General features: G+C 43.0%; 1 protein-coding gene across 7 annotated transcripts in view; it reads left to right on the plus strand.

Annotated features, from left to right (window-relative positions):
* The window catches only part of LOC119655183 (cytospin-A-like), a 498,871-nt gene that overhangs the window by 449,889 nt on the left and 36,689 nt on the right, over positions 1–12,293 (plus strand). For 6 of the 7 annotated variants that reach the window (XM_038060941.1, XM_038060940.1, XM_038060942.1 and 3 more), the window contains 4 exons: positions 8,185–8,350; positions 8,550–9,575; positions 9,793–9,944; positions 10,046–10,213. In XM_038060941.1, the coding sequence (XP_037916869.1) occupies positions 8,185–8,350; positions 8,550–9,575; positions 9,793–9,944; positions 10,046–10,213 (1,512 nt within the window). The remainder of the gene's footprint in view (positions 1–8,184; positions 8,351–8,549; positions 9,576–9,792; positions 9,945–10,045; positions 10,214–12,293) is intronic. The other variant, XM_038060946.1, reaches the window with a different exon arrangement.

A 12,293-nucleotide genomic window follows, 5' to 3' on the forward strand; every position in this document is an offset into this window, starting at 1 on the left:
AAAGCAGTACAGGCATTAATAGCCTCTGCGTTTTATGAGGTATGTGTGCATCTACCAACCCTCAAGGATCTTGCCTTATTTAAGCTGCCAGTGATTACACGATTGTATGTTATTTGTAATGTGCTGGTTGCCGATTGGGATCATGTTTGCTGGAACCAATGTAGATTCACCTGATGTTTTCCTATTCCTATCCTCCTAAATTATCAGTATCATCAAATATAAAGCCGTAAGCTTTTCAGCGTCTCTGCATACGGGGTTTTTAGTAACATTCATGCAAGTGTCGCAGTAGCATTGATCACCAATTCGCGAACGAGATTACCACCGTTACCATCAATCTTGGTAGTGTTCTTCTTTCTGCGATTCGTGATCGCTTGCGTTTTTTCCTCTGCCAAAGTCAGACCTTCCTTCGCTGTATTACTATCTCCGTAGCGTAGATCCATCTCCTGTATATTTTTCGATAACATCCATGGTAAACCATCTCTAAAAGAATCGTGGCATTTTCTGGAACGACGGGAGGCACCTAAACTCCATTATATAACACATTCTGAAATAGTAGATCTGCCTTGCGATATCTGCCTTCTGGCGATATAGTCTCTGCGTCCGTTGCATACTTGGGAGTTTTCATCGAATGATAATTCCCATCAGCCTCACTTCCTAATGGAATCAACGTATTTTTATTTTGTTTTCAATTTCCGGCCACTTCGAAATCCATATTGTTTCTCGGGCAGATTATGGCCGTTTTTAACGATGAGCTTCATCATATTTCCAAATATGTCCAACAGACAGGTGGGTGATATGATACTGGGTCTCCTGGGGACTTATCACGCTTGAATAGCAGTATCAATTTCGGCCTTTTCTACCGAATAGGGGAGGTAATCGCGAATATGGCATGCCTAGTTTTCATTGTCCGTTTTAAAGCTTTGATATTTTATGTATCTCCTTTCATCAGTGGGGCTCCTCCTCCTCCTTGCGATTTGATTTACTAATTGTAGTTACATCTGTGTGGTTTGTAACGTTGAACTTTTTGGTTGTCCTGTGTTTGAATGAAATGAAAAGAAAAGATTGTTTTTTGATTAGGCACAACCCTGTGGTATTTGTTTGCAGCCTGTGGCTCCCGAAATATCGATATCTTCAAATGAATACAATAAGGTTGTTTCTAATCAAAAAACTATCTTTTCGTTTCATTATAGTTCCATCGCTCTTTTTCTCGCGAAGATTTGCGATAGAAATTTGCACGCCGCCTTGCAGTGATTTCCGATCATTCACATCTTAGTCAGTTAGTTTAGTTTAGTTGGGGGAAGCCGCAGCTCCAGACACTCCGACTTTTGTTAGGCCCATTATACTATCCCCGGAGCTGGCCTATTCAACGGTCACTCGCCTACGGCGTTCGCAGGCTTTCGCGGATCTAAGAACATTGTCCACAGATAGAGAATGTGTAGACTCTTCGTTGAAGAAAACCTTATCAAGATACCTTCGTCTGAGATATGAGGAGGCCGGTCAGCTGCATACGAAGTGCAGGGTCATCTCTTCCTTCTCCTCGCATTGACTGCATATGAGTGATCACCAGTCCTATTTTTCCATGTGATAGTTTAAGGAGCAGTGTCCCTTTAAAAATCCTACTAGGGTTTTCATATTCGACTTAATGAACAACAAAAATGCCGGCCCCGGGTTCGTTCATAAAGATTTTCATCTGTCGGCAGAAAATCAAATTTCTCCGTTCGGCTGTGCGAATTCTTGCAATTTCTCCCTTCAAAGTGGACTTGACAGTGATCGGTGCCAAAAGCTGGTCTTGACTTCACCATTGTGGGTCCAGATCCTTGGCGAGGCAGTCCGCCATCTTCCTCATTATCAGTGATGTTTAAGTGTCCTATCATTCATAACAGAAAAGTTTGGTTCAGTCGGCCAAGTTTCAGCAGCCCCTGATGAGAACTCCACACCAACTGACTTAATATGTCGTTGCTGTCTATTGCTGATAATGCTACCCGACTGTTGGAACAGATTTGAATTGTACGTCACCTCCATTTCGAAGATAAAACCATTCTATTTAAAGACAATTTTAAACACAATTAGTGACGATTATCTTCACTCTCCATATGCTACTTATCAAGTTGGAAGGACAATTGTTTGCCACTTGCTATACTATATGTTGAGGTGTTTCCTCTATAGTAGCTCGAAGATTCGGTTGTCTGGAGCAATGAAAATTACTCCGTCCTCAGCACTGGAAATTATCACTTGAAACCAATTACTATTGGTGCTTATAGGACTGAAACCATTGATTAAAAGGCGGTAAACTTTGCTTGGAAATCTCTACAAAAATATCAAATGATTTTGATTTCTGTTTGGTAAATGATTTTCAGACTTTCCCTTGAAAAGACATGCTTTGGTGTAGTCACAAAAAAGAAGAGCGAACACGACACCTATGGATGAGTTATATAATAATCATCACTGATGTATCTATCACGGAAGGAGGATCTGACTTAGAATTGTTTCCGAAAAGCGAGTCTGTTGGAAAAATCACACTGGAGTATCACATTAAGCTAGTTAGTATAGAACTGCCATGAAATATATTTTAAATATTGTCGATTAAGCGACGCGTTTCCAATGTGAAACAATGCTTGACTGGCAGATACTTTCACCTGGAGTTTGATTTCAAAGTGGTAGAACTAGAGTCGGCTTTTGGCTATCCGCTCTTCCACTGTTCTGTCTGTTCTGAAGGGCAAACTCGCAAGGAATGGAGGAATTCGAAGTCATGTTGTCATGTGAAGATGATTGAAACTTACAGCGATATTTTCAATGTCTCTTAAGGAGAAGGGCATGGAAAATTCTAGTGAGGTTTTTAAAGAGGCACTACTCTTTAAACTATCGTTTGTAGAAAAACGGTTGGTATTTTCGACCGTCATATGAGTAAAAAGATGAGCTGCTGCTCAGTTTCCTCAGAACTAAGACTAAGATATCTTGGGAAAGCTTTCTCCAAAAAGGAATCTGTACACTCACTACCTTTGGAAAGTGTCTTCACAATTGTAAAAACCTGCGAGCATCCCAATAAATCATCCAGATAGAAACGGTGTGGTTGGAGTATGCGCAGAGTTGATTTTCCATTCCCATTTCCTTAACCTTCCTACCTTTCACTGTGCAGAACCCAAGGAGATGGTCCTTTTCCCATCGATGCTTTACAAATCTTGGCTACTTAGACTAATTGTTTTATGTGGATGTGTGTGTGTGATGGAGGAGACGCTACAGCTTCAGAGCACTCAGGCCATATTGGACCATTGTACTCGCCACCCCAATCTAACGGAATATTCCGAATTCGTTAACGTATGGCAGGATTTCTGTTAGTGAATGTGATATTACCCGCCGTGACTGGAGAACGTCGGCACCAAAGATCTGATGTCTGATGCGTCCATAGGTGGAGCATTTATATAAAATGCTCCGTGGGTTTCGCTTCCTCATCACAGGAGGGACACGTATCATCTTGAATAATTCCTATTCTGAGCATATGCCCAGCTAGTGAATTATGGCCTGTCAGAATGCCCACAATACTCCTGCTTTTGAACAGGATAAACTTTGCGGTACGCATGTTCGGTTCTGGTAGGAAAAGTTTGGTGTGTCGAGCAGCATTTAGGCTCTGCCACCTATCATTGTGGGAAGTTTTTTCCCAGTTTTTGAAGACAGACTTAGCCAATGCTACTGATACTCCAATTGCTGATTCCTGTTCCGGCATAGGGAAGATTGACCCCTCTTTCGCTAAAGCATCCGAGATTTCATTTCCCTCTACGCCACAGTGACCAGGTACCCAGAGTAGTTCCACCGTATTGAATCCAGAGATAGAGTTCAAACGGTTTCTGCATTCCTGAATGATTTTCGAGGTGATCAAAGGACTACTCAACGCCCTCAATGCAGCTTGGCTATCACTGCAGATTGGGATGTGCGTGCCCTTCAACCGCCCTTAGGATCGCGTAAACTTAGACTTGAAAAACCGTTGCATATTGTTCCAAAGGAAAAGCCCACTTCTCGGTTTATTCGAGAGATAGACCCCGGCTCCCGAACCCTGTTATGTTTGTGAGCCATCGGTGTAGAAAACTTCCGTATATCCCGCTACGCGTTCATCTGGGACTTCCCAGGTCTCTCTACGTTTCAGGGTAGCTTCATACCTTCTACTAAACAGATGCATGGGGATCAGAAGGCATTGTAAGAACTGGATTGAGTAGTCCCAGCAACTCTTCCAATGCTCTGTGCCCCCCACATCCCTTGTTTCCCCATAGATCTAATCGAATTAGCCTATGAGCTGCTCTCATTGCAGTGCTTTCAATAAATATATCAAGGGCCTGCAAATTGAGTAGTGCATTCAGAGCTGCGCCGGATGTCGTGCTCATGGCACCAGTGATACCCAGACACACAGTTCTTTGCAGTGTGGCTAGCTTAGGGTGAAAACCTTTTTGTCTCACCTCAACCCACCACAGTACGGATGCATAAACGAACATCGGCCTAATGACAGTAACGTATATCTACATTATCAAATGAGACCTGAGTCCCCATGTCGAGGCAAAGGTCCGTCTGCCTCTACATGTTTGTTCCAAAGAAGTTTTTTATCTATAGTGACTCCCAGATATTTCACTTCTTCGGAGAGTTGAAGGGTAGTACCCTTCATCTCAGGGAGACAAAGTCCATCCAGTTTTCTCCTTTTTGTGAATAGTACCATTGTGGTTTTATTTGGATTAACTGAAAGGCCATGTCTGAGGCACCAACTGTCTATCAAATCAACGGCACGTTGTATATTTCTACACATCATCCATTCCCGATCAACAGCAAGCACGGCCACGTCATCAGCATAAGCTTGAGCGTGTATTGGCAAATTTTGCAGTTCGCATAGCAGTGAGTCGATCAGCATACTCCACAGAATTGGCGAAAGCACACCTCCTTGGGGACAGCCTTTCGTTGCTTCTGCTGTTAGATAGCGATCGACACCTACCTCAGCGCACAGCAATCTCTGCGTTAGCATAGCATGGATCCATCATCAACATCATCAACACCATGTGCTCTGCCGGCATCACAAAGTTTTTGAAAAGGCACATAGTCAAAAGCCCCTTCAATGTCCACGAACCACCCCCCATCGCGTACTCACCATTCGAAGTTGCATCCTCTTCCACGTTGGTAAGCATGTTGATTTTCATTAAGTGGGTGTGACCTAAGTACATTTCCACGAATGTGGCGCTCCACCAGTCTCTCCAAACCTATCAGCAGGAATGAAGCTAAGCTGATCTGTCTGAAGTTCTTTGGATTAGAATAGTCATCTTTCTCAGGTTTCGCTATGAAGACGGCCTTAACCTTTTGCCAAGTGGAAAGCACGTAGCCTAGAACAAGTCATTCTCGAAAAATATTTCTTAGATGTTGTTCTAAGTGGTCCACACCCTCCTTTAGCATTGCCATCCATGCCAGGTGCTTTGAAATGTTCAAAGGCCAGTATGGCAGTTCTCACATTTTCATAGGTAACAACCGTTTTCGTAGTGTTCCAGTTCCTCTAGCAGCATTTGCGTGTCGAATGGGTTGCAAGAACCATCAACTCTCCCCTTGTCACTTCTCTCACCCGTTCTCCCGGGTAGTGTACTGATGAGGGTCTGTACTGAATCCAGTCTGGAGCTCGTGAAAGTACTTTCCGGTTTGTTTAGAGAGTCCAGCTTGGCCGACTCATCCCTTTTGAGGACTCTGTACAGCCTTGAAGTCGCCTTCCAGTTCCTCATAGTACGCTTTAAAGGCGTCCCGTTTCGAATACCTAACGAGTCTCTTATATTCACGCTATGAGCTCCTAAAATTTAACCAGTTTTCGTTCTTATTACTTTTGCAAGTACGGTTCAGAAGTCGCCTGGTTGATTTCCTGGGTTTGTGCAATTCCCGGTTCCATCAAGGAACCGTTTTACCGCTTTGGCCACGGGAAATAGGACAAGCCTCTTAATAGCACTCTAAAAGTGTGCAGTTCAGAGTTTTCAATTCATCTTTCAGTGCCAAAGGAGTCCTTAGTCGCCTAGAGAACTGTACTTTATTGCCAAGAAGTTTATTGAACTTTGTGCAATCCGTTTTCCTAGGGTTCCGATTTTGAACTGCAAACTGTTCGCCCGCAATAGTCAGATTGAATTCTAGGTATCGGTGATCTGACAGTGAGACCTTGTCTAGCACCCGCCACTGTGTAATCAACTCTAACAGTTTTGAGGTACAGATTATTAGGTTAATTACTTCGCTTTTTTTCGCACCCTAGGTTTGCAGTTATAAGATCAGCTGAAGTGATGAAATCAAATAGCTTCTCTTTTCTTGGATTGTATTTGTTACTGTCCCAACAAATATGTTGAGCATTCGCATCGCAACCTATTAAGAGTTCGAGACCACTTGATTCTGCATACGCCACCAGATCCCTAAGCTCTTGCGTCGGTGGAGGATACAAAGAATCATAGGGTAAATAAGCGGAGGCAACTATGATGTTTTTCCTCTCGGCATTTATCTGATATTGTACGATGACCGTAGCTCCTGTGAACAAAACTCTCTCACCATGGTTGCCTCTAACCATCTCGACATCAGGAGGCAAGCTCTCGATCTTGTGGATCTTTCATCGTAGAAGATCCTAGCTTCCTTTACTGATCCAATGTCACAGATTATGTTAAATCGAACCCATGGCTCTTGCACCTGAAAAATGTGAGGGAAGTCCTGCAGCTTTGTCAGCCTCGCTGCCAACAGATAAGAGGAGGTTTTGGCATGCTGCAGGTTGGTTTGACCAATTTTTATGTTTTTCGACATCAACTTAGTCTAATGTGTTATGGAAAACAGTTAGAAGCGTATGCGGCAGTCGCGTATGACGGAGTTTCCTCAGACCGTACCGCCAAAGACTCGATCCCGTCGTGTTTGATTTCTCTGAGAAAAGCCGCACTTGGAGGCACCGCAATTCCCATGTCCTCATTCATGAAAAGTCTCATCTCATCCCGCAGAGCATTCGTCTGTTTTCCACTTAGCACCTTGACTGATTCGCGGTGTCCGGTTTGTATAGATTTGATCACTCGAACTGGCATCAAATCAGTTCCGTTAACGTCTTTGGCTTCCCTTACTGTTCCTTGCAAGTTACTAGCAGGTAGAATTCATTCTGTAGTCCCTTCACCAGTGCGAATTCCCATGGGGGGTTCCGCCCCTGTATATATCCTCCCCGCGCAGCTCCATTGTAGGAGAGCGATTCGAAGATACTGCAATTTACTCTATAATGTGTAAGTCGAAAACCATCCTTGTTCTTCGCTCTCAAAATTAAGATGAGAGAGGAAAACCCATAACGGCAAAAGAAAGCTTCAGAGGATTTTTATATGAAGTAAATTGTAGAATAATAGGATGAAAACCCAAGAAGCAACCAATCGGCAGAAGGTGACAATACAAACTATAGGTATAAAATGGAACGGATGGGCCATTCAGGGAGATGAAAAAGACACAAAAAGTGCGAAACAGCACAGAGAAGCCAGAAAGGAAGCTCCAAATCTATAGAAACAAAAAACGGCCGGGGGGCAAGTAGACAGCAAATGGTGAATCGGCAGGCGAAGATCGTTTGCAAGGTTTGAAAATTGCAGAAGGAATCCGTCTTATATCTTAGAACTACAGCATTCAGTATATTGCAGAATTGTATGAAGTGAGGTTTTAAATTGACTGATGGAAAGTGCCAAGTAGCGGAGAGACATTATATAGGAGGTTTCAAGACGAGAGCAGGAAAATTTAGGCTGGCCGGTCGCACGGGTTTGAGCTTCCTGAAATGCTTGAAGATGTGAAACAGTTCAGACTAACTGATTATGCGATTGATGTCTCCGCAGTCATTGTTCGAATGCGCCTACTACTTACTGCCCGGGAGGGCCACTAATTCAACGACGAAAAGTCGGATATTCCCTGCTCTCAACTCAGCACGGATTCCGAATATCCATCTCGCCCGACGTCCTATGCCTAAGGTTTCTTGAATCTCCCAATCTGATCAGCTTGTTCCGTGAAACTTCTCTTCTATGAGCTCTATGCCGCAATAATAGTCACTCTAGCTGCTCTTTCCGTTCCATCTTGTTCCATGATTTCTGTAGCTATTTCGAAACGTATAGAGTTTTAGCAAATATGATTATTATATAAGTCTCACCAAAACACAATGAACCCTTTATAGCTAATAAATCTATAAATTTTCAGGCTGAGGAATGGGAACAATTCCAATCTGATCTACTAATGACCGTTCGTGTTGCGAATGATTTCAAAACAGAGGCTCAATCGGCTCGTGAACAACTCGTCATGGACAATAAGACCCAGCGAGAGAAAATCCGTGCCCTAGAACAACAAATTGACAAGCTTAACAAACGTAAGTATCCCTGAAAATGCTTTTACTAATCCAATTGCATGAAACAAACGAGAATGAATATCTATATATCTTCTGTAACGCACCGTAACTACCAACAACCACGATCACCACCACCAATGTACTACTACCGTGTAACTTTCTCCCTATCACCAAATGTGTTAAAACTTCACCCCAAATTTGCCTCACGTTCGTTGTGCAGAAATTAAAAGCATGCAACCAGATGATCCTTCTTCTGTGGGTAACTCTGTAGATAGTTTGATTAACAGTAGTAGCAGCTTGCATTTGGATGAGTTCTCCAAGCAAGTTGCCAAGTTTCGACGACAAATTAGCACGTTCGGATCGAGCCGGGAATTCGGACGGAGTACCAGCAATGACGAATTAGATCAGGATGCGGCATCACAGGAAAGTCTGGATAAATTGCCGCCACTGCCGAGAACAGCACCACCAACAAAGGCTCGGCTGCTGAATGATCATTTGTATGGGTCAGGCTTTGGTTTCACTCAAAGTTCACAGGACCTTTCTGCTGAAAATAAAGAGGATGTAAAACCTGTTTTCACAACAAGGAGCATTGATGATTTGTTACTGAATGATATCGATGGTATACACAAAGCAAAAAACCACTCTAAATTCCACTTAAGGAAGCATAAATCCACTGAAAATTTGCTGGAAGAGCCCGATTCACCCGGTGCCGATTCAGAGAAAACATATCAAAAGAAACCGCAACCATTGCCGCGAAGCAACAGTTCTAATGATTTGAAGGCAAAAAGCGCTCAAAAAGTGGTTTATATTCTTGACAAGACAACAAATGAATTTGTTTTGGAATCTAACCCTGAGAAAGCTGAAGTAAGTGCTCCCGAAGAGCCACCATCTATTGTCTCAAAAATCAATACGGAAGTTGAACCTATTTTGCAACGGCCAGAGCCTGCAAAACGAAAAGAAAAGTACGACGATAGTGCTATCTATGCAAACATAGATGAGTTGAAAATTATCGAAAAATCTGTTGAGGATATTGATGAATCCATATTGCGAAGAAGCGCAACAGATACAGCCGTAAATGTAAGAAGACTTGATCCTATTGAACGCGCATCATGTCCGGTATCCAATCCGAACAAGGATGAAATGGTTAGTACAGCCACAATGGTCCTATCTAGGCATTCGGGCCTTCAGTACAGATATTCGGACCGTTCTCCGAATGCACGTAAAAGATTTCAACCAGCGGAGAATCGTAAGTTTCCCTTTCGATGTGCTTAGGCCTAATATGTGTGTCAGCTGTTATTTGCGTCATTTTTTCACGTTGCTTAAACTGTATTTTTGCTGTCCTGCGCTGCGTTAGTCAACGTCCTTTCATGCCTTGTGTTATACATATATGTTTTTTATGTTGCTTCGGTATTTTGTGGGTGTATTTTAAAGGGGCTTAAAAACGTTCTAATTTGAATTTTCAGAGCTTTCAACGGACGCCCAAACATCTCTTCTGAATACCGTCCAACAGGAGATGGCTGCAAGACGACAGAAAGTCGGTGGTGGAATATCACGACAGGATTCTAGGTTGTCCGTTAAGTCGTTGATTGAAAGTATAGAGAATGTTAATAGACAGGTAGGTTCTGAATTTGGTCAACAGCCCAAGTTATTTTCTTGCAAATAACGTTTGTATCTTGAATGTTGAGTGAAATCATTAATTCTTGTTTTTTTTTTTAGACCAAAACAGCTGGAACAGGTTCACGTTGCAGCTCTTCATCTAGCTTGAATAGTGTCACATCTGAAAGTTTGAATGGCACTACTGGACTAGTTGGCGGAAATATCACAACTACTCAGAATGGAACAAATAATAAAAGCAATTCGATTGGGGACTGGTCTGATAATCAGGTAAGTGTACTTAAGGAGAATCTTGTTTGTGATTATCGCATTCAAATCAGCAGCTTTTTTTCTATAGAGCGGAAAGTGTGCACAAAAAAAGAGGAGATTTAGCTAACAGTCCGCTCAATAACGCGGGAAACAAATCGGATTTTGGCACACCGGGGTTCCTTCAAGCAGCATCATAATAGAAATCAATCGATAGCCAATTCCGGTTCACAACATCGTTTTGTGGTGTCGGATAGGCTCCACGCACACTTGCCTTCACATTTCTAATTTTAGGTTTCACGTCTTTTCCCCGAAAGCAAGTGTTCCTAAGCCTCAATTTATTTCTTACCTTGTAAAGTAGAGTTTCCTGCCCTATCCTTGGTAGAATACCACATAAGCTAGTCGTTTGTTGTGTTTAGCTTTTAGACTTAACGTCTCGTAGGTGATTGCCTTCCAGAAGTCTCTGGATCTACGGGCCTTTGCGGTTATATGTTGAAAGGTATTGCCGTCCGAGCTTCTGAGGAGTGTCCTTCCCTACCTTTATGTGTAACGGCCATCTCTTTGTTTTCGATTTTGAAAAATAAACTATTCCTTCTTCGTAGGAATTAAGTGACGGGTCAGATGAATCCTTGACGGAATACGAATGCAACCGGCTACATGCTGTCCCGTCCCGTCCTCAACGATTCATCCTCTCTTTGTTTTCTGACTCCAAACGAAGAAGATCGAATTCTCGCGATCTCTTTTGTTTGTTTTTATTATCTAATTCTCTGCGACGGGGAGCAACTCGATTGTTGTTTTTTCGTTAACAAGCACCGTGGGCGGAAGTGTTTCTGCACAAGTTGGGATGGCTTCTTGGCTATCCGAGAGTTTTGCAGAATTAAGTAAAGAAGTTGAACATTTAGGGACATCCTCCAAAATAATGGCCGGAGGATGTTACCGAAGGGAGGGAACCTCTCCCCATATTCTGGGGCCTAGCTAGTGCAGAGGTGTGCAAGAACGTGGAAACTTAGCACTTTGATGGAGCTTCAGTATAGTATGTACGAAATGTACGGATTTCGATGGTGGTTTCACAAAATTATTCCGTATCAAAGTTTTGGTTTGCGCTGAACTGTCTCTGCAGAAACCCATCTGGTCTTGTTGGTATCAATGTTGCCATTTCTGATGACTGGGCTGGAAAAAAAATTCCTGATGAAAATGAGGAAATTGTATACATCACTTTGCAGTATGTGGTTGTCGCTTTCATCGTGCATGCGGGTGGATTCACATACGTATCTCATTCTGATCATTGGCTATAGTAACACTTTTGATAAATTCTTTTTGTTCCCTCCCTGTAACTTCCAACCTTTATCTTTTAACTAGTATTTTTACGAACAACAGTTAATGATATGACTTGCGGTTTCGTCCAGGGCAGAGGCAACTCATCAGAAGCTGCCTCACCTCTGCCCAGAGAGCAGCATGACCGAAATGGTTACACGGTGGTATTTGCTCCCTGGGTGCTTGCCCAAACACGAGGGTTCCGTGGACCACAACTGAGAAAGCATGTTGTTTTCGAGCCTGGTCCAAGCGAAGGGTCAAGCGGTTTGTTTTTGCTTTGTCAGCCTTACTACATCGTGTCCAGCAGTTTCACATTGTTGAGGTCTTACATACAATTGCGTTAGAGCAGACAACGTCAATTTCCTCGAAATGATAGGCGGTGGAGTTACGACCGGTAAGTCAAATTTCCAAGAATCGGCACGTTTCGGTATAATGTTATGGTGGGGCAAAGGCCGATGAACTGTTCCGCTCGAAACGTCTCACCATAGGGTCAAAGCTCTTACTGTACAAGACTATGATCTTGCCAGTCCTCATGTATTCTTCGGGGACTTGGGTTCTTAGCAAGAAGAATTGTGAACTATTGGCCGCGTTCGAGAGAAGAATCCTCCGAAGAATTTTTGGCCCCCTACATGAGGATGGACGATTCCGTAGCCCACACAATGACGAAATCCGGCTCAATAGGTTACGGTAGGCGGGTCACTTAATCCGTATGGATGAGAGTGATCCCACCCGGAAATTCTATAAGGGCAATATCTATGGTAGAAAAAGAAGACGAGGCAAACCCTGCCTA

This window comes from Hermetia illucens, chromosome 4 (assembly GCF_905115235.1).
Source record: "Hermetia illucens chromosome 4, iHerIll2.2.curated.20191125, whole genome shotgun sequence".
NCBI classification, from domain to species: domain Eukaryota; kingdom Metazoa; phylum Arthropoda; class Insecta; order Diptera; family Stratiomyidae; genus Hermetia; species Hermetia illucens.